Raw genomic sequence first — 23516 nt, 5'->3', positions numbered from 1 at the left:
GAGGTGCTCTGATGGAAAAAAATAAAAAAATGAAACTGTATGCGGTTCTTACTTTTCTGTAAATCGAAATCAAAATGCATACAAATTAGTTATAGTCTGACACTATTCATGTATGTACATACAATATGAATAAAGAATTTTTGATTTGATTTGATTTGATTTGAAAACATTGATTATTGCCCTTAATAGGTTATCAGCGGATATTTATGTAGTTATTTGCCAAACCTGAACCAGAAATGCATTGTTCAAGCTATAATATTTTTATTTTGAAATTTTACAATAACAATATAACTGGCCACCAAGATGGACACAGCAGACGACAGCTCACTACTAATTATTCCCTGCTGGCCTGCTTGCTAAAGAACAGTATAATATTTAATTGTATTGTTAATTTTACATTTAATATTTACATTTTATTGGTATGTTAGTTTGACATATTTTGCAATTTTACACTAACGTTTACGTTTCCATAAATAATACTATGTGTCTAAAAATATATATCATTTGACAAATTAAATTACTAATTTACAACATTCAATTCAAAATAACTAAATCAAAGTACAATATACTGCGTAAAAGAGAGGTGGCGAGTTGACGGGGTGGCACATTGTCGCCATCAAACAACATGGAGCTTCAAGACAACCCGCTACCTATGATAAAAACAAAAAAACCGGTTGGTGGCGGGTTGTCGTGGTGGCACAATATGTAACCAATAGGTAGCAGCACTGAACAAATTGCTAACAAAAACAGGCCCAAAGGAAAATACAGGGAAAACGCTGTGGCGAATTACCATGCCACAACAACAAATTTTCAAAACCACAATCAATGTGAGCCGTGGGTACACTAATACAATGTTAACCTCAAAATGCGAGCAAACCCATCTTTATAACATGAATGGCTAGGACAAACTCCGATGGAAGTTTGTATTGGTCTGCTTGGACATGCCCCCCCCCCCCCCCAACCCTGTGAAATGGTGACACGCAATGTGTTAAATATTGTATCAAGTAAAGCATATCTTTTTTTGGGTCGGGAGCAGAGTTTCTCTCGGGGACAGTCCCGGCTTGTGACCCTATTGCCCGTGTTTATCCTGGGGCAGGGTGTGTCTGACTACTGTTTTATCCTCTGGTCTGATATCCTGCCTGAACTAAGCCGGAGACACCGTATAACCAAAATAGACTTGGAGGAAATAACTCAAGATTAAAAATATATCCTAATAATTTAAATACGAAGTTTATTACAGAAATACATTTACAAGAATTTAATTATACATACATATTTCACAGGACATGATTCACCTTCTCGGGAAAAATACATTTTGTGCATCATGTACTAGTTTTAAAACCACGATGATCACAAATTACAGTGACATGGGAAGAGGAGGACATATTATCCTCAAGTTTTTGATTTAAATTAACTTCTCTCTAAATATATTGGGTATCTTCACTTGACAATCGACTGTGATCCATCACAGGTAATGAACAATATTATTGTACTAGAGCCCTTTCAAAAATAACAAAAAAGGCACACTTAACACACTATGTAACTACACTATGGGAAATGTAACACATTAAAAAAATAAAATTGTTGATATTATGTAACTAAAACTTGGTTTAAATCAAAACAAATAAAATAACAATGATGACTTTTAAGTTAGATTTTGATAAGCTTTTACACTTTAGGCGACAGAGAAAGCTGTTTGATTGTTCAGGTTCTGCCTGTAACAGAAGACATATGTTATTACAAAACAATATTACCATTCATTTAACATTCTTTTACGCAAAAATATAAGACACATCCTTAAAAGAAATTCTACTCAATATTTAATATAGCCTAAGCTTCAAGACTAACCTCACTTCCCATGCAACATCACTATCTCATCAAAAAGAATCTAACACACCAAGGAGCAATCCACTTCAACAGGTATTCAATAGTGTTTCTTTGATGATTTCCCAGCTTTTATGTACTAATCTTGTTAAGTTCCAAGTACTGTTTTACCAGAGCACAAGATAAACAATTTGATTTCAGATTTCCTTAAAACCCATTCTTACTTAAAATAAATTGCATGATAGGTTAGCCTCTGGATCAAAAATTGCAATATAAATAATTACTGAAAACAGACAAATATTAAAACAAAAACTGACCGGTTGAAAATTTTAACTGACACTTCACTACTAACTAGTCAAAATAGGCAAAATGTCAGCAATAATTGATCAAAAAACATAAACACAAGTTCATAACACAATGAATTGGTGGATCTTTTGAGATTTTCATCTTATTAATGAACCAGATGTAAAAACAAAGTGATTCTCAATTTCAAAGTTATAATTATTCATATTTCAGTAAATTCCTTAATTATTTATCAAATGTTACACACTTCAAAATCTTGTTAATTGATCTAAACCATTTGCACTTGTAACTTACAATTCAGTTAGTTCATTTTCAGCCGGAGCTTGCACATGTTTCTGGACCATACAAGATCTAGCTACTGACTCGAACAGCCTGAAATGAACCACATATTACATAAATCTCATAAACCTGTGTGTATTCCTGTGTTTATTATATATGTATCTTGTTGAAGGGATAAAGAATTTGTCTATTGTCTATAGTATATTTTTTAAGTTAATTGATAGGCCAATGGTCTAAATATAAGTTGAGTACAGAGAAGGAATTGCGGCGGAATCTCAGCACTCAGCAGGTCATAGGAGATCTCAAGAGACAAATGAGACAGGTGTAGGTACACTGCAGTGATGTTCCCGATGTTGCCGCTTGTAGTAGATAGGCTCCTTCTGTGTTAGGAAATTATTGGCTAAAAGTGATTGAGCACAAAGTCAGAAAATCAAACCGAGCCTTACTTTTATTCTCAGAAAGCAGATAGCACGACGGGTTAACAGCTTGTTTATTATCACCAAACAAACATAGAGAAAAGAACTGTGATGCTTATTTACTAATCTAAGTAACTACTTACTTCTCGATTTCTGGAGCACAATGCACAAACTCGTGGTTCCAAAACTTGTATGAAGGATTCTTTATCAGTTCTATGAATGTGATCAACAATCCCCATGGGTGAGGTCTGTTTACAATCAATCTCTCCAACAGAACCCTGCAAATTTAACATCACAAAATAAATTATGCGTCAAATACAGAAATTGTTTAAAATATGCACTGAATTATGCGTTTGATATACTATTTTAATAAATAATACAGTCTTGCTATCTAATATTCTAAACAAAATAGTTTTAAAACCAATTGATGTACCGAGTGATTTGCTCCTGAATGGCTTCAGTGTTGGCCTCAGCAAACAAGTAGAGAAGAGTGCAGCTGAAGTAGTGAGTGTGGCTGTTGGGGTAGCGCAGCTGATTGGCGATGGCGTTCAAGAACAGGTAGCGGCCTACAACGCACACCAAAACATTGTGAAAAAACATTTTCATTAAATAAATATTTATAGGTCCTACTAGTGATGTGTCAAAACTGAATCTCAATTCTCAAAACTACCAAAACGTAGGAAAAGTTTTAGTAGAATGTATTTGACTAATTAATTAATGATCTTGATTTAATTTACCGACCCACTTGTAAACACAAGTTCATATATAAAGTTATTTGCTACAATACTTTTAATAACACTCTCTTGGAATCTTTTAAATAGAATGCAATCCTATGAAGAAAACGACATAAATACTGGTATTATAACAATTTTGTACCGAAAACCAAGGTAAAAAAATGTACCGTACCAACCTTAATTTTCTGTACCGCTGACCCTTAATGCCCTTTATTTTTGTTTGTTTCAACATTGATCGAATGGCTTCTTTTTGTAATTTAGATATACTGTTTATACCTTCAGTATCCAAGTCGACAGCCAAGTTCTGGAAGATGTCCATGTGTGAGGAGTGTGCGATGGTGGTCATGTTAGGAGTCAGTCCCTTGCTGCGGATGTGACTGATAGCTTGGACTCCGACGTACAACACCAGAGCGTTCATCAGAGGGATGTTGTAGCGCATGCCAGGCTCATTGGACACTTGCAAGTTACTGCGAAGCTCTGACAGAAACGTTACCGGAGCTCTCAGCTTCAGATACGAGTCCAGGTCCTGGCAAACAACACTGACATAGTAGGATATCTATACATAAGTTATAATCGATCTAATTGGAATCAAAATCAACGCACAGGCTCTATGGCAGAGAAGCACAAAATTTTGAATACTAAATCCTTGTATGGTGTATTCATCGATTAATTATCAATTCTTTGGAACAGCAACGTACACTTGGGTGTCTTATAAAAAGATAGGTCATTTGCTAGGAATCATTAAGGAAATTGACAGGTAAGCAGGTCTACCTTTAAATAAGTCCATAGAGACACATAAAATATACAACACAAAAGTAGAAATTTTCTTCAACTACTAGAGAACAAACAACGATTTTTCTCCAGTGAAAATTTCTACTTTTGTGTTGTATATTTTATGTGTCTCTATGGACTTATTTAAAGGTAAGCCTGCTTTCCTGTCAATTTCCTTAATGTACACTTGGGTGTGTATTTCAAGCTGTATATGAATGCAAAGTGAGTGTAGAATGGAGTGAGATGATCTGTGCAGCTTTGTTACAGATTAAGACTAGCTGTTTCATTAGTCGGGATAATTTATTATAAGCCCAATAATCAAGGACAGCTGTGTCCAGTTTTTTCCCATCAATAATTAACTTTTTTTTTTACTTGATTTAATTTACAATCTGTTCAAAAGTTGAACAATAATTACCTACTGACTTTTCTCAGGATTTGACAGGCAACCTTTTGATTACTAGGAGAGCTAAAACAATAAGCAATCATAACAAACTTTCAAAAATTTAACAAAGTTTTTTTAAGGCTCCGTTCTACAATTTGTAAGTTTCAAAGCTATTCCTAAGAGCATCTTGATTTCTATAATCAGCTGGTAGCATAAACAAGCAATTTATTTGCATCACTAACTGTTTTAAATCTGTTAGTTAATGAATTCTATAGGCTACAATTAAATTTATTAGAAGGATAAAGTGTTTAACTTACTTGGTCTTTGCAGGATGAAACTGGCTACATGATAGTCCAAAACTAAATCAATTCTTTTTAATATAAACAAATATTAGATATTAGATTCAAACGATGAGAAACCCAGGAAACTAGAGTGTATTTGTAGGGTGAAAATGTACTCCAAGACATGGCGGATGAAAAAAATTTCCATTAAACTTCATAATATTTTTAGAGATACCACCTGGAAATCAGGTTGAAATGACTAAATGTTACCTTCTTGAATGTGACTGGTTGAATTGTTGAGACATAGTTGGTGAGAACTCTAGGAGCCAGACTGATCTCTGGGAGCATATCCACCTTCAGATTAGGAGTGAAAGGATCCGGCAGTCTCATGTTTCTCGGGAAAGCCGACAAAATAAGGTTGCGCATCTGAAAATTTGCCATCAGCACAATGAACAAGAACAATGTGAATAATAATGACAGAGCTAAACAGTTTGTTTGCATCGTAACTTAACATGTTAAATGCTTTGTCTGGGGATTAGAAGTGTTGAAACACAATATAATTAGAAAATTAGAGTTCAGTACTATTTTATTTCAATCCAATTGTTAAACTTATAGTTTTTGAAACAAATGATCAGAGTGATTTCCACTCAATGAATTTGTTCAAAATTGATTTAGGCCTACACCTAAGTGGAAAGTTGTATACATAGTTGTATAGATAGTGTTGACAAACACTAATGTCAATCAGTGTGCTGCAATCGTATTGGTGTTAGATGACAAAAATCGAAAACACTAATCTACGATAAAGAAAAACCACGATTGCTTAACATCAAACATAAAATCAATACCTGAATACAGTTGGGAGGTATGACGTCACAGAAACCGTAGTGGTAATCACACAAGAACTCGGGGAAGTCATGTAGCAGCACCAACAAAACACGCAGAGTTCCTTTGTACAACAGAGTGACTGGCTTGGCAAGCTCTGCGTTGCGCAGGAAAGGTGCCAAGTATCTGAACAAGTCTACTAACAGCTGAGCGTACATGGACCAGCCCTTCTGTTGCGGAGTCACCTGCCGGACAAACAGAAATAGTGCTACAAGCAACCTATACAAAAACATTTCATACTATAATAGTTAAAATATTGTTCACACAGTTCAAGAGTTGAATATGTGTTAATGAGTTTGTTTGATTAATGTATACTTTTGCCAATTTTTGGAAAAATAATTGCCATTAAAAGTCATTATTAAAATACCCCTGCTGCAGCAACCCTGCAGACTAAGCCAATTTCCTTTTGCTTAATTAGATTTACACTGAAATGTCTCCTTAAAAATATCACATTTATTCTCTATTTAAATAGCATTACTTTAACAACTACTCTAGGTTTTGCTGCAACAGGGAAAAAGTGTTTTTTGTAAAATGTTAATAGTTTAGTATGAAATAAATGCATTTTCCAAATGCGATCAAAATATGCTCAAAGCAAACAACGGTTTACTTATCCTCCATAAGAATAACATGGGAATTTTAAGTTTACAATTTTTTTGAATTTTCTCCATAACCATTAGGCGCATAATAACGCTTCAATATACTAAGTCATTTGTTTTTTTAAGATCTACAAAATTTGCTAGATTGCTAGAGAAAGGTTTGGAAAGAAATTGCTAAATGTTATGTTTTTAGGGTCAAAAATGAGAAAACCCAATTTTTACCCCATAAACCCCTGTACCCATTGTCCAAGCATGCTGGTTCACAAGCTTGTTTGAATAAATGTAGGTTTATACCAAATTTCATCGGATCATTTTTGCTCGAGTTATCGTGCAACAGACATAAATATATATATATATATATATATATATATATATATGAATATATGAATTTGAACGGTTGGTGTTTTTGGCCTCTAGGGACCTAGAAACGAAAAAGTAGATTAGTCCCGGATCCATGTCTTACCACGAGTACTACGGTAATAGCTTATTCCCTATATGGAAAATTTGCTAAAATTGATGAACATGATAAACTATACTTTTGACTTTCTGCAAAGGAACACTCTATGGCTGACCAGTTCTAGCCAAGCGTATGAGAAGCCCGGAGTAAGATTATACATTGATACTTACCACCAGGAGTCTGCCAAGGAACACTCTATGACTGACCAGTTCCAGCCAAGCGTATGAGAAGCCCGGAGTAAGATTATACATTGATACTTACCACCAGGAGTCTGCCAAGGAACACTCTATGGCTGACCAGTTCCAGCCAAGCGTATGAGAAGCCCGGAGTAAGATTATACATTGATACTTACCACCAGGAGTCTGCCAAGGAACACTCTATGGCTGACCAGTTCTAGCCAAGCGTATGAGAAGCCCGGAGTAAGATTATACATTGATACTTACCACCAGGAGTCTGCCAAGGAACACTCTATGACTGACCAGTTCCAGCCAAGCGTATGAGAAGCCCGGAGTAAGATTATACATTGATACTTACCCCCAGGAGTCTGCCAAGGAACACTCTATGACTGACCAGTTCTAGCCAAGCGTATGAGAAGCCCGGAGTAAGATTATACATTGATACTTACCACCAGGAGTCTGCCAAGGAACACTCTATGACTGACCAGTTCCAGCCAAGCGTATGAGAAGCCCGGAGTAAGATTATACATTGATACTTACCACCAGGAGTCTGCCAAGGAACACTCTATGGCTGACCAGTTCTAGCCAAGCGTATGAGAAGCCCGGAGTAAGATTATACATTGATACTTACCACCAGGAGTCTGCCAAGGAACACTCTATGACTGACCAGTTCTAGCCAAGCGTATGAGAAGCCCGGAGTAAGATTATACATTGATACTTACCACCAGGAGTCTGCCAAGGAACACTCTATGGCTGACCAGTTCTAGCCAAGCGTATGAGAAGCCTGGAGTAAGATTATACATTGATACTTACCACCAGGAGTCTGCCAAGGAACACTCTATGACTGACCAGTTCTAGCCAAGCGTATGAGAAGCCCGGAGTAAGATTATACATTGATACTTACCACCAGGAGTCTGCCAAGGAACACTCTATGGCTGACCAGTTCTAGCCAAGCGTATGAGAAGCCTGGAGTAAGATTATACATTGATACTTACCACCAGGAGTCTGCCAAGGAACACTCTATGGCTGACCAGTTCTAGCCAAGCGTATGAGAAGCCCGGAGTAAGATTATACATTGATACTTACCACCAGGAGTCTGCCAAGGAACACTCTATGACTGACCAGTTCTAGCCAAGCGTATGAGAAGCCCGGAGTAAGATTATACATTGATACTTACCACCAGGAGTCTGCCAAGGAACACTCTATGGCTGACCAGTTCTAGCCAAGCGTATGAGAAGCCTGGAGTAAGATTATACATTGATACTTACCACCAGGAGTCTGCCAAGGAACACTCTATGGCTGACCAGTTCTAGCCAAGCGTATGAGAAGCCTGGAGTAAGATTATACATTGATACTTACCACCAGGAGTCTGCCAAGGAACACTCTATGACTGACCAGTTCTAGCCAAGCGTATGAGAAGCCTGGAGTAAGATTATACATTGATACTTACCACCAGGAGTCTGCCAAGGAACACTCTATGACTGACCAGTTCTAGCCAAGCGTATGAGAAGCCCGGAGTAAGATTATACATTGATACTTACCACCAGGAGTCTGCCAAGGAACACTCTATGGCTGACCAGTTCTAGCCAAGCGTATGAGAAGCCCGGAGTAAGATTATACATTGATACTTACCACCAGGAGTCTGCCAAGGAACACTCTATGACTGACCAGTTCTAGCCAAGCGTATGAGAAGCCTGGAGTAAGATTATACATTGATACTTACCACCAGGAGTCTGCCAAGGAACACTCTATGGCTGACCAGTTCTAGCCAAGCGTATGAGAAGCCCGGAGTAAGATTATACATTGATACTTACCACCAGGAGTCTGCCAAGGAACACTCTATGACTGACCAGTTCTAGCCAAGCGTATGAGAAGCCCGGAGTAAGATTATACATTGATACTTACCACCAGGAGTCTGCCAAGGAACACTCTATGACTGACCAGTTCTAGCCAAGCGTATGAGAAGCCCGGAGTAAGATTATACATTGATACTTACCACCAGGAGTCTGCCAAGGAACACTCTATGACTGACCAGTTCCAGCCAAGCGTATGAGAAGCCCGGAGTAAGATTATACATTGATACTTACCACCAGGAGTCTGCCAAGGAACACTCTATGACTGACCAGTTCTAGCCAAGCGTATGAGAAGCCCGGAGTAAGATTATACATTGATACTTACCACCAGGAGTCTGCCAAGGAACACTCTATGGCTGACCAGTTCTAGCCAAGCGTATGAGAAGCCCGGAGTAAGATTATACATTGATACTTACCACCAGGAGTCTGCCAAGGAACACTCTATGACTGACCAGTTCTAGCCAAGCGTATGAGAAGCCCGGAGTAAGATTATACATTGATACTTACCACCAGGAGTCTGCCAAGGAACACTCTATGGCTGACCAGTTCTAGCCAAGCGTATGAGAAGCCTGGAGTAAGATTATACATTGATACTTACCACCAGGAGTCTGCCAAGGAACACTCTATGGCTGACCAGTTCTAGCCAAGCGTATGAGAAGCCCGGAGTAAGATTATACATTGATACTTACCACCAGGAGTCTGCCAAGGAACACTCTATGGCTGACCAGTTCTAGCCAAGCGTATGAGAAGCCCGGAGTAAGATTATACATTGATACTTACCACCAGGAGTCTGCCAAGGAGCACTCTATGACTGACCAGTTCTAGCCAAGCGTATGAGAAGCCCGGAGTAAGATTATACATTGATACTTACCACCAGGAGTCTGCCAAGGAACACTCTATGGCTGACCAGTTCTAGCCAAGCGTATGAGAAGCCTGGAGTAAGATTATACATTGATACTTACCACCAGGAGTCTGCCAAGGAACACTCTATGACTGACCAGTTCTAGCCAAGCGTATGAGAAGCCCGGAGTAAGATTATACATTGATACTTACCACCAGGAGTCTGCCAAGGAACACTCTATGACTGACCAGTTCTAGCCAAGCGTATGAGAAGCCTGGAGTAAGATTATACATTGATACTTACCACCAGGAGTCTGCCAAGGAACACTCTATGACTGACCAGTTCTAGCCAAGCGTATGAGAAGCCCGGAGTAAGATTATACATTGATACTTACCACCAGGAGTCTGCCAAGGAACACTCTATGACTGACCAGTTCTAGCCAAGCGTATGAGAAGCCCGGAGTAAGATTATACATTGATACTTACCACCAGGAGTCTGCCAAGGAACACTCTATGACTGACCAGTTCTAGCCAAGCGAATGAGAAGCCCGGAGTAAGATTATACATTGATACTTACCACCAGGAGTCTGCCAAGGAACACTCTATGACTGACCAGTTCTAGCCAAGCGTATGAGAAGCCCGGAGTAAGATTATACATTGATACTTACCACCAGGAGTCTGCCAAGGAACACTCTATGACTGACCAGTTCTAGCCAAGCGTATGAGAAGCCCGGAGTAAGATTATACATTGATACTTACCACCAGGAGTCTGCCAAGGAACACTCTATGGCTGACCAGTTCTAGCCAAGCGTATGAGAAGCCCGGAGCCTTGGCAGGTCGGAGGATATGTAGAGTGTGGCAGAATGCTGTCAATACCTACAGAAAACCATTCACTTATAATATCTGATATGTTTTTCCATAATGTGAGAATTTGTGATGCCTGCTATTTTTAACTGGATCAAAACGGCATATTTTTCATATTTTCAATTAATATAAATGTATTGGGCTTATGATTTGAATATTTCAGAAGATATTGATTTTATTAATAGATATGAATTATCAAAACTTTTACCTTTTCCTTAGGTTATCCCACAAGGTTTTTAGTAAAAGCGTATTTCTAGGTATGTGATCAGCGTCAACGATCGCGTTGAACTGATTGGCGATCAAGAGCCACTCTTTTATCCGGGCTGAAAAGAGCGTAGGTTTTTGCATTTAACTATGGCAAAGTGTTTTTCTACCAACATTACCAAATAAATCGCCGATGATTGGATTAAATCCCGTCCCGAAAATCAGGAATATTTTTTCCCTGAAAATTTCCCTAATTTTAATTTAATTTTTCTAACTTAATTTTTCTTCAGAACCCATCCATCCCTATTATTTTGTGACGTTGTCTGTAACTCTTTTTGCCTCCAGTTTTTTCACTACTTCAAATGTACCAAACTGGTTAGTTAATAGTTAACAAACAGACATGTTTAACTTCCCTGTAAAAAGTTAGATTTTGAGACTTGACTCAACAAAAAAAACTTAAATCAATTTGTTCCTCAATTGTATCTGTTTTTATCAACATTGAATTGTGTTGCTATTTATTCTTGTTTTTATCTTGTTCTTGTTGCTCAAAATCTATTGTATTCTTGTAATCTTGCTGTCTCTAGTTTTTTTCACTACCTCATAAACACTGATTAATTTTCTAGTTTATGTTTACTTGGTCCCATGACAGCCCGGTATTATAACAGTTTGAGTTCACTGCCACCTGGATTTTACTTTACACTCGATTATAAATCCAACATTAATTTTGCCATATTTTCATTGGTGAAATCAGATTTCCTTGAACTGTGGGTTAAATCATCAGTTAGTTTTAACCGAAGAAAACTAAACGATTGTTAGCATGAATATGGTGAAATTCATTAATAAGATTTCCTTCTTCTATTGAAATAGGAAAGTTGCACATACTCGATATTATACAAGATTTGAATAGGTGTTTTTAAAGCGGTGCTGGTAGTGGACATCATGTGAATGTGCATGCACAATCTTTAAGCTTATGTTTTGGGAGTTCAGAGAAGGGTTCAGTCCATAGCATATCAACAAAAATTTGAAGGGTTTTTATAGTGGAAGATTTGGAAAAATATTACTAATATAAAAAAACTAAGGTAAAGAATATTGTACCTGGTAGTTGATAGCCTCCAAGATGGGTTCAGGTGCGTTGAGTTCCAAGAAGAGCATTATAAAGATACGATGGTACGGTAGCTGCTGGAACTCTAGTTGATGACTCTCATGGTCTTGAAGCAGCACTCCCGCCACAATGCCCAGCACTTTGTTCAACAAGTTTATCTGTAAAGTAAATAACAATCAATGATGCCCTCACAAAGGTCAATAATCCAAACATTAATCTCAATTCAAAGTTATCTCGCGAACCATCTTAGATTTTCGAAAGAAAGAGGCGCAAAAAATACCTGCTATCACCTTAATACCACCATCACCATAATTCACCATCAGGTTCAGGTTGCCTAGAATCCCGTTCCAGACTGATGACCGTGTTGAAAGCGTAGGCTAACTAACTCAATCAGAAGATTTGACTTGGCAAGATGGTGTCCGTTCGGCCTAAGTGTAGGGGATAGTGATTGAGTTTGTGAATATATATTGGGGACTATAATTTGTTGCTTTAGTCTACACTTTTTAGTTAATATTTTGGAGTAGGTACAAAAAATTGTTTGTAATAAAAGTACATTGTATAGTTTAAATTTAGTATTTCAGAACGTTAATTGTAAGAGCCTGTGGTTCTTATGTTCACCTACTGGGGGAGCGAGCTGGTTTATAACCTGTTATAGTGGTATAGCTACAGCTCGGGACTTTAGTCCCCGAGATCCTGGGTTCAAATCCCGCCAATCACCAACGGATTATATTATTTTAATGATAATTCCACAACTCTGCAAAGCCTAGCCTGAAGTAATGTGCAAAAAAATCCCGAGCTAGACATGTAATAAAGTTTGCCTCAATAAATAGTTATTTGTGCAACTAGTGAGCAAAGGGAGCAATTGACTCACTCGAGAGAAATACTTACTCACGAGCCGTAGGCGAGTGAGGAATGGTTTCTCGAGAGAGGCAATTGCACTTTGCACTCGAGTTGCACATTATATTTTTCCTACAGTTACCATAAAGCAAATAAATTGGTAAAGAAACGTGACATATTTTTACACAGAAGTAAACTTTTAATATTACATTTAATGATACAACAGTACAACAGCTGACCAACTGATTTACAGCCAGTGCTGCCAACGTTTTTCGCGCGCAAACGACCTTGTCTGCATGTTACGCGCTCACTATTTTGTGCCTTCACGTTGCAAATCTGGAGTGAGTGAGACAAAGTTAATTAGAGTGAGACAATGTTAACATTGTACCACTGATGAGCGAATTGGCCACTTTGCTTTCTCAAATCAGTGAGAGAACATGTACATTGTTAGGTAACTATAGGAAAAAAGTATATTTATTTACTCACTCAAATATCTACCTTACTGAGACAAGTAAACTTGGATAAAAATTGTCTACGATAGAGCGGGTAAAGAATTTAATGATCTCTTCACCTTGGTAGAAGAGTTGGTGGAATCGCCAGAGTGTTTGACTAGCAATGCGATGAGTTTGACGTAGGCATCAATGGTGTGGAAGATCTTGTTGCGGACAGTTGTCTGGCCGGACTGAGGAATATTCTGGTAACACAGCTCCACCACCATCTGAGTGCTCAGGCGGAAGAATCTTGTAATATAATCGTCAGTCTTCAGTATACCGTGACAGTTCATCTGGAAAATAAAATGAAAATGTACAATCCTAGTACACGTGGAAATTATAGTTTGAACATCTCCTTACAGTGTATAATTGACTCTCCATTTCCATTTTTACTTAAGAGGGATGGACGAGATTGGATTTTTAGTTCAAGACGAGACGAGATATTTTATTTTTCATAAAATTTTGAGACGAGATCGAGATGGGATTTCCCTTCTCATACATGCATGGAAATGCACGTTCGACATTTTTACCTGATTTTGTAACATTGTGAAATACCTACTGATTTATGACGGATGACTGTTTAAATACAAAAATAATAATAGGCAAGAATATTTTTAAAATCTTCTATTAAAAAACATCAGAATTAGAGGTGGGCCGATACCGATACTCGATACCAGCGGTATCGAGGTATCGTCGATACTCGATACTTGCCTGTTTTGGGTTCGATACCGATACTGACACTGAACCACTGAATGCTACGAATCGGTGTAGATTAAGTCAGTTCAGAGCGGGTAAATTGCCGTTGCCGTTACGAATCCTAGCCATTTGCCTACTTAGTTAAAGATACTCGCAACTCGAGTCGAGTAGTAGAGGTTAAGCCGATTTTGTTGATATTTGACAAGTAAATAACAAGAAAGGAAAATGTTTTAGTTTTATTTAATCCCTTAACCCCTTTCAATATTAACATACTAGGCCTAATAATAATCGGCAACCTAGACATCGCTTGCGTCATCCATTTCACTGACAGCGACAGCTGACACTGGTACTGGGTGATAGGTAGTGGTGTGCAGCGAGTGCGGAGTGCGATGCATTGAAATTTCAATTCGATGCATTGAAATTTCAATTCAATGCATCGAATCCCGATTCGATCCAGCATGCATCGATTTGGACACGATGCAGTTCTAAAAAGGGATGTGTCGATTATCGTCATCGATACCACCATCCATTGGTTACCACTTGGACATTGGTATCGGTACCAAGACTCGATTGTCAAAAGTTGATTCTGATGATACCGACACCCGACAGGGATAAATATTTTATTTTAACATTTAAAATAACATTCCGACAACCAGCCAATTTAAAAAAGTTGTTAGTTCACCCTAAACAGTCAAAACCTAACAAAGACCAAGACAAACCCATAGAAGGCTCATTCCCATGTGACATGGCAAGATGCAAAACCTGCCACATTAATAGGCCCAGCACAACATTTACAAGCACATCAACAGGAGAAACCTTCAAAATTAAAGGACACAATACATGCTCCACGAAAAATGTTGTATATCAACTTCAATGCAACCATTGCCCATCTCAATACATTGGACTTACCACCACCAGTTTTAGAACAAGAATGAACAATCATAGGACAGATATAAAAAACAACCATCCAGAAAAACCAGTGCCTATTCATGCTACCAGCCACAATATGCAAGATTTAAACAGTTGTTTCAATTCAAAAATAATAAGATCTTTCCCTCCCACCTGTAACCCATCACAACTAAGGAGATGGGAACTCTCTTATCAATGGTTCACCAAATCCAGGGAGCCCCCAAACCTCAATCTCAGATAGGCCTAACATTTTCCTTTCCCCTTCCACACCTAAAAAGCAGGCTTAGACTAAGTGTAAATAAAATCAATGACTCATAACCTTGTGTTGGCAACACTGCTTCCTTACCAGTGAAAGACTCTTAATATCTAATGTGACTCTCCATGTTGAGAAAGGGGCCAGTGTGTTTATTTTGTTTGTTTGTGTTTTCTTCTGTGTTCTGTAGTGAATGAAGTGGGATGCCTACATTTTTTAAGGTAAGCCTGCTTATCCTATCCTTTCTTACACCTATTCTCAGGCAATTAGCCCTTTCTCTCCAAACCTTATTTTAACATTTATTTACTTTATAGCTACAGTATTAGTTTTGTAATCACGGTTAACAATTTTCATAGCCAACTTAGAAACTATCTAGTTCAAAACAGCGACGGTGCCGGTGCCATTGTTTAGCTTCAGCTCATTGCACAACACAATCTACATTTCAAGATGTCAGACTCAACTCAAGAGACAACTGGCGTGCGAATGTCCTGCCAACACGAAATTAATTATACTAAACAATATCTGTATCAATAAGTCAGACATTTAGATGTATTATTTTTATTTTTAGTACAAAATAAATAACCTAAACACGTCAAAATTTTCAGTTTCATCCCTGCATTATACGCATCATTAGAAAAATTATATTCAACCATTAAACTTTAACATCGTCATCGTTGTATGGTTAGGCTTGCTTTATATTGCGCCAAAAAGTAGGTCCATATTTTATCTGTACTATATACCTGATTAAAGAGTTTAGTGAAGTTTTAAGTGCTACTATGACATAATGTATTTAAAAATATCATAAGCCTTAGTCCATGTCGATTTTGTAATGTTATAACGAATGGTGAATGTTGACAATAAAAGTATGTAACAACAGTTCTCATTGGTCAGGAGGCGACAATGCACTACCATGTCAGCCAATCGACTTTCGTGTTTCAATGGAGCAAATGACCATTACTTAGACATCGTTTTATGTTCTTATTGTGGGTGGGAAGGGTATCGATAATTATCGTGATTCGAGATCCGATATGTAGTACGTGTTCGTTTATAGATAATGAGTATTAAAGTATAACAAACTAGGTTAGTTACAGACAGGTTCAAAACATCGATTGTTCCGATCCATTGTTGACACCCCTACACGGAGGTTATAGTGACGTCGTGCATAAGGGCCAGGAAGGCCGGTTCACAGTGAATCCACTCTGCCGAACCTATATTCTTGGTATCATCGGGAACATAGTCAAACACTTTTGTTACTAAATAAAACTATGGAATGTTTTATAAAAGCACTCTTTTGGAGATTCTAGTCCCAAAACATAATCTTTATTGTAGGCTAAAAGTAAAACCTATCTATTGCCATTCTTTTCTCCACAGACGTCGACAAATTCTACAATAAAAAATACCAGGTTTCAGTCAAAATACTTTTGTAAAAATTGACAATGTGCTGTTTTAGCACAGTCATTCCTTGACCACGATCGTTTTTACTCACTAGAGAAAAGACTCTCCTTACAAAAAGTATTTATAGCAAGATGTATGTAATTTTTTTTTTAAATTATAACTGCAATTGCTTTTAAAAAGAAATAGAAAAACTGTCAAATGACTTAGATTAATATTTATAAGCCTATTTATAAATTAGAGGAAACTTTATTAGATCTCATCATAGTCAAATTCAAACATTTACAGTATTTTAAAATAATTAACACTCAGAAACTTTTGTGTAATGGAAATCTGCAAGCGACTGAGGCCGAGGGTGAGGGCATGTGAACCAGGCTTTAGAGCAAACTTTCTCTTTTCCTACCCCATGTCCCGTTAGACGGTGGGCGGGGCTTCACACTAATAAACACTCAGTTCATTCATTCACAGTAGAGAAGGGTTTTTGTGGCAATGACATATGTCTCTTGTCTGCTCTTCATAGCTCCACGAGAAATTATAAGTGATAATCTTTATTAAAAATGGGTCCGCGGAATTGGCTAACTCTGGAACTCGCTAACCTCATGTTAAACGCCCTATCTTCAAATTTGGTTGATGAGAGGAATTCGCTAACTTGTTCGGTTTCGGAATTGGCTAACTCCGGAACCCGCTAACCCGCTCTAGAGCCAGGTTAGCGAATTCCGTCCTCGTACGGAAGTCGCTAACTCGGTCCCTCGGCGGAACTCGCTAACTACCAAACAGAAGCCTCGCACGCCGTCCAATGGGAGCCAAGCACGAAGATTTTTGGCCAGTGTTGCCGAAAGTGTAGTACCATAATGTCGTATCCTACGAATAATTAGGAGCAAGAGCAACGTAGTCGTTAAAATAAATATATTTAGAAGTATGTTTAATATTATTCTTATGATTATTAGAGTGGAAAATGCATTATAGTCTTACCATAGACTAATCAACACAATTAAACTTAACATCCCATTGTAAACTTTGAAGCTCGTTTTTCGTGTCTAGTTCATGTCCGGTGACACTGATCGCTAGTGTCGACGAAATTTTGTTTCTATTATTTTATAGTTTAAGTTCAGACATAAGACATAAGACATAAGACATATTTTATTTACACAAAACGTTCTTTATAAAGTACATTTCATACATAAGAACAGGTGTTTCGTTCATGATTTGTTCTTTTTGCTGTTTGGTTATATAACTAGGGGACGTGTAATTAGTTATGATTAGAATCATTAGGCTTGGTATAGTTTATTTTGATTGTAAAAGCAATATGAAGGAACCCCAACACTAAAATCAGGAAAATCCGTCATGTCGTTGATTAAGAATCGTGAATTAAAATAACCCTGTCACGTTTTAATATAAGAATCTTTTATATTCTTCTGTTATTTAGTAGTGGGGCTTAGGTGTACAATCTAAAAACTGTTATTAAAACATATAACATTCTTACAAAAAAATCAACACATTTTAGAATTAGGCAACTATTTACTAGTAGGCCTACAATGCTTTGGTTTAAACTATTAGGCATAGATTTAGGCCTACAGCTATTCTATGAATTGATATTGAACGTGGTCTATGTCATATTTTTACACTAAGTTGGACGATTCAACGACGTACCTTTAATTTTAAATCTATAAATTAGTATTAAAGTTACGATGGTTGATGACTGTATTAATTAATGGTTTTGGTTTATTACGACATTACGATTAAATTTATTTTCTGTGTTTGAGAACTTGCGTGTATTTTAGCTTAATTTCATAGAGGTTTAATTGCTTAGTACCAATTAAACTGAATGTTCAATATTTTTTATATTCTATTATTGTCCTAATACTCATAGCATTTATATTTCAGATCGAAATCATAAACATTTAATTGGCCGCCGTTGTAAAATTATATTAAAAACACTTTTTCATGATTTTTAAATCCCCTTTTAATACTTTGGGCTAGTTAACTGTTAAAAAGTGGAATTGGAAAACAAAAAACAATAACATTTTACTGTATCTTCATTGACACTGACATTTTGAAATACGGCAGTGTACGATTATTTTGTCATACAAGGTTGGCAACGCTCCGTGCAGTGGGCGCGGCCGGGTTAGCGACTTCCAGAGTTAGCGAATTCCGCCGCGAGACAAAATCGAGTTAGCGGGTTCCGGGGTTAGCCAATTCCTGACTGAGATGGTTAGCCAGTTCCAGAGTTAGCCAGTTCCGATTAACGACCGAGTTAGCGAGTTCCTGAGTTAGCCAATTCCTACATCTCTTAAAATAAGTGAAAAACTGTTGACATTTTCAAGGAAAATAAGTTAAGAAATAAAAGTGTTAAAAATAAAAATGTTCTTTGATTAGTTATACTGTATTTCAAAAATATCCTCATTTATGAATCTGTTTTCAGCTAGACTTGGTGACTTTTTCATAGTTAAACAAATTTTGAAGATATATAACTGTTTTTCATACAACTAGTGAAAAAATGTCATTATATAGGAAGTTTGTTTTTACTCTCTTAAGCCTGTGTCACACTACGCTACTTTACTAGCAGCTAGCGAAATAGCAGCTACTAAGTAGCCAATGTGACATAGGCAGTAGCAGCTACTAAGAGTAGCGCGCTAGTGAAATTTTACTAGCATGGAAAGTTGAACATGTCCAACTTTCCGTGCTACTAAACTGCGCTAGTGAGTCACGTGACCAACTAGCAGCTATCAAGTAGCGACTGTCGCCCAGTGTGACAGCTTCAATAGCGGACTAGCGGCTACTTGCACCACGTGCTGTCTGCCTGATTTGTTTATTCTCGTTCATTTTGAATAATTTCTGAAGTAATCATGAGTGATCCGAAGTGGGGTGGGGGAGATGTGATTACTTTTTTAAACCTGTATAGAAAATATCCGTGTCTTAAGGACATAACCTCTCTTGAGCTAAACTAATAGTAGCAGCTAGTGAATAGACGCTACCAAAATAAGTGTGACAGGAAAAGTAGCTGCTATTTCAGTAGCTGCTACTAGGTAGCTGCTAGTAAGTAGCCAAGTGTGACACAGGCTTTAGGGAAAAAAACTTACCTTCACAAAGAATATTTGTAGGCCAAGATGTACGTATTTTTTTTTTTTATTTATAGCTTAATGAGTTAACTAAGACAATTGATGCAATTTCAAATAAATACAAAAACTGACAAATGACTTAGATAAATACTTATATAAGCCTATTTATAAATTAGAGGAAACTTTATTAGATCTCATGCTTTAGTCAAATTCAAACAGTAGGCCTATTTTAAAATAAACACTTAGTTCCACATTTTTGTAATTGTTGTTTGCAATTAATAATAAACCTTTAACACCAAAATATAAGTTTGATACACATACATATTGTGTTTTTTTATGGTATAACAGTTTATAATATTATTAGTGGAAGAAACTGTGCAAAAAAGATAGGTATTGGAAGTATCTGTATCGATAGGTATCGAGAGTACTTTGGTGGTATCGGTATCGGTATCGACAATTTTTGGTATCGGCTCATCTCTAATCAGAATTTAAAAAAATTATACTAATTACGCCTATCTTATTAAAAATAACACTTAGGCTTAGGAAACATGGTGATATCAGTTCTAGGGATAGAGTTAAACTTATCCTAAAATAAAATAAATCATAAAATAAAAGCAATATTAATTTGTATAAAATAGGCTACTTACTTGTTTTGGCATGTTTACAGTAGTAAAACATGCCTCTAACTGCTTACACTTAACAAAACTTATCAAATGAAAAACAATTTAAGTAATATTTACATGTAAAGAATAAATTAAATAAGAATGCCTTCGCAAAGGAAACGCAACTACAACGCGCTCCTGTATTGCGTGTATTGCATTGACTTTCTGCAGGCGTTTAAATTTCTTTATTTTTATCTTGTCTTGAAAAAATCTTGATCAAAAACAAATCTCGTCTCGTATAACAAGATTTAAATATTTAAAATTTCCTGAAATTTTTACCATTGTTATTAGCTACAAGTTTATGCATTGCTTATAAGTGGGCCCCTGGAAAGAATATGGCTGGGGGTGGGGGATATAAAAAATGTTCTGGATCAGACTTCAACTGGCTACACAAAAATTATTGTTTTTTTTCCTTAACACAGCACAGCCTCAGAATATTTTGTAATCATGAGTGCAGGAATGAGCAGTGACCTTCCAACACATCAACCTAACCTAACGTAAGGCATCATTGGCTGTAAAAGAGACTTACTAAAGAAAAGAGAGTCTTATGTTTGTCTAGGTGAGGTTGAATGAAGTAATCATTTGGATTGTCGAATCTTGCATTATTTATGACTTTCCCTTAAGAGTCCTTGTAGCGGCCATCATGGATAATTTCAAACAGTTGCTGAAGAGTTATTTACCATCTCAAAATATTTTTTGAAACACCAGAGTGATTGTAATTTATCTAATATACTGTGGGATCAGAAATTTTATTTAAATTTTTAATTGTTTTGCGAATTAGAACATCTACACTCCAAGGACTCTTAAACAGCCTTGAGAGCTAGGGATAGACGTCGGTGCAGTGTGCAAGATTGCTGCTAAACAGGTTTTACTAAATCACTTCAACTTAAATGGTAAATTATTAAACATCAGATTGTGCTAAACAGTACATCTCTCTGCAATGTCAGTAAAAAAAAACTGTTGAAGGAAAAATAATTGTATATCGTGGATTGTTTTGGTTATTTTTTTCTCTTTTTGCCTTGGAATATTGATTAATCATATAGGTGGAGAAATGAGGGAGTCAAACTAAAACGCATTAAAGCCTTAATCTAACCTAACGCTTAACGCATCATTGGCTATAAAAGACTTATTCTTGCCTAGGTGGGACAAATATTGGAGAGCCTAAGTGTACCCCTAGTAATAACAAATATTAAAATAAAACACACACCAAATGTATATTATCAACTCATCGGCTGTAAATAGTGACTCATCGGTGGTACGTTGACCAAATAATGGCAACTCTATAGTCTGACCTCGAGATGATGGGCCTCCTCATGCTAAAAATCTTAGTCGTAGCTGTATAACATTCATTTAACTTGAATTATCTTATTTTTTATCTTGATTTGTTAGAAATCATGGTTAATCGGTTTAATCCACTCACGGATGATTGGGAAACTACAGAAAATTTTTCCAACTGTTAAAAACCCAAGAAATGAATTTGTGTACTTGTGATTAGAATTAACACATCACTACTAGCAACTGACCTGGTGAACGAACATGCTGAAAGCCTTGCTTGGGTCCTTACTGCCGGATGTGGAGTTGTAAATTGTCACCCATTCTCTCAGTAGGAAGTCAGTCTTTTCCATCAAGCCAGGAGGGTCATCATAGTCACGAGCCTGTGATTTTCACTATCAATTAGTTACAGTGTTACAGTACACAATGAGAAGAAATTTTAGGGTGGAAAGATTTAAAGATTTGAAAACATATTATCCTGGTTATACATCCCTCAACATTAAACATTATTATTATATTATATTATTATTATACGTTATTTGCTATCCGTCAGACCGAAGGTTTGTTCGACGCTGCGCTGCACCAGGGCTACGCCTGCCATTGACGGGCTGCAGCGAATGTGTTAAACAATAACTTGTTGTGCTGACCTACTGAAGGCTGCTGCTTAAAGTAGGCCAGTGCACTTGATCAGGGGGTCAGTTTTGTGTGTAGTGGTATGTGTGGTGTACTAGAGGACATGGTCCTGCTGGGGGAGCTGGAGGGTTCTCAAAATTGTGATTTAGAGTCTCTTTCCAAATTGGGGTTTATGTTTTAATCCAAACTGTTCCACTTTATTCTACCTTTTTGTTTGTAACTTATCTTTGTATGTTTTGTGGGCTAATATTAAGTTGTGTTAAGTTGGGTTCAGTAAACGATTGCTGAGTTTCATTCCTGAGCTACATCACCCAAAGTAACAGTGGGTAGGCCTCCAGTAGCCCGAGGTTACCTAACGTTACACTACAACTTACACTGCTTATATTGTCCAGAGTCGTATCTGAATACAAAGGGAGGGGCAAGAAGAAAGTGGTCTAGAATCAGCTTCTCAGCATATTTCACTTACCCTTACTTGTAGAATGCCAGAGTGGATGTGAGCAGTAGGCCCAGCAGGTGATCTGTCAGCCAACAAGTTCTGATCATGACTTGCCTTCAACATCTCTATCAGGTTGACCAACCTGGTGAGACAAGAGGTTTCAACTTCGAACAAAAAACAATCTAAGAACTTTGAAAAGAAAAAGGTGCTGTATGGGCAAAATTTTTAACTGTTGGTAGAGTGGAAATGAACTTGTCCTTTTAGGTTGTTTCAAAATTATCTGCATAAAAAGTTTTGTGTTGTTCTTAATCTATTTATCAAGGTTTTATAAGTTCCTCTCCAGCATGGCAAGGCATATTGCAATCTTGAGTTGATTAGTGCAAAGTATAATGTTTTCAAGAGTGATTCGTTACAAAAGTTCCTTAAAAAATACAATTTTCTTATTTGTGTTCGTATCTTAGCATGTAGATTATAATATATGAGATAATATATGAGGTTCGAAGGTGACTTTTTCAACGAGCAAAACTTCTAAATATTTTATAGATTTTACTTTTTTTAACGGCTGGCAATTCGAAACCGGTTGAGTGGAAGTTAATAAATTTGGTTTTGTTTACATTTACCTGCATTCTATTGATCAAACACCAATTTCTTAAAAGTAAAAGATCATCGTTTATTAAATTTTCCATCAACATCAAATCGCTTTGTGTGTAGAAAAGAGCAATGTCATCAGCAAAAGCTAAGATATTTCCGTTAAAAGGTAGATTTAATAAATTGTTGATGAACACTAAAAATAAGGTACCTGAGGTCGTTGACCCTTGGGGCACACCCGTTTGTACAAGGAGAGGGTTACTGTAGTCATTGTTTATTTTTACTTGTTGCCTCCTATTTGTGATGAAACTCTTAAACCACTCA

General features: G+C 37.0%; 1 protein-coding gene across 1 annotated transcript; it reads right to left on the bottom strand.

The window, feature by feature from the left end:
- Nucleotides 1-1214: 1214 nt before the first annotated feature.
- On the bottom strand, nucleotides 1215-22741 carry LOC129005980 (CCR4-NOT transcription complex subunit 1-like). Its single transcript, XM_054435060.1, has 12 exons — nucleotides 22635-22741; nucleotides 21787-21918; nucleotides 13373-13585; nucleotides 11958-12122; nucleotides 10554-10670; nucleotides 5836-6057; nucleotides 5261-5416; nucleotides 3833-4082; nucleotides 3256-3388; nucleotides 2966-3100; nucleotides 2422-2499; nucleotides 1215-1715 (listed from the first exon to the last, which is right to left on the bottom strand). Exons 1-12 carry the CDS (start codon nucleotides 22725-22727, stop codon nucleotides 1676-1678), a joined length of 1734 nt encoding a protein of 577 aa, XP_054291035.1. The 5' UTR covers nucleotides 22728-22741; the 3' UTR covers nucleotides 1215-1675.
- Between the last annotated feature and the right edge of the window lie 775 nt (nucleotides 22742-23516).

This window comes from Macrosteles quadrilineatus, unplaced genomic scaffold (genome assembly GCF_028750875.1).
Source record: "Macrosteles quadrilineatus isolate MER2022 unplaced genomic scaffold, UCM_ALF_1.0 Scaffold_48__1_contigs__length_938360, whole genome shotgun sequence".
Classification (NCBI taxonomy): Eukaryota; Metazoa; Arthropoda; class Insecta; order Hemiptera; family Cicadellidae; genus Macrosteles; species Macrosteles quadrilineatus.
Note: the sequence above shows the minus strand (reverse complement) of the source record. Positions and strands in the feature narration are given on the sequence as shown.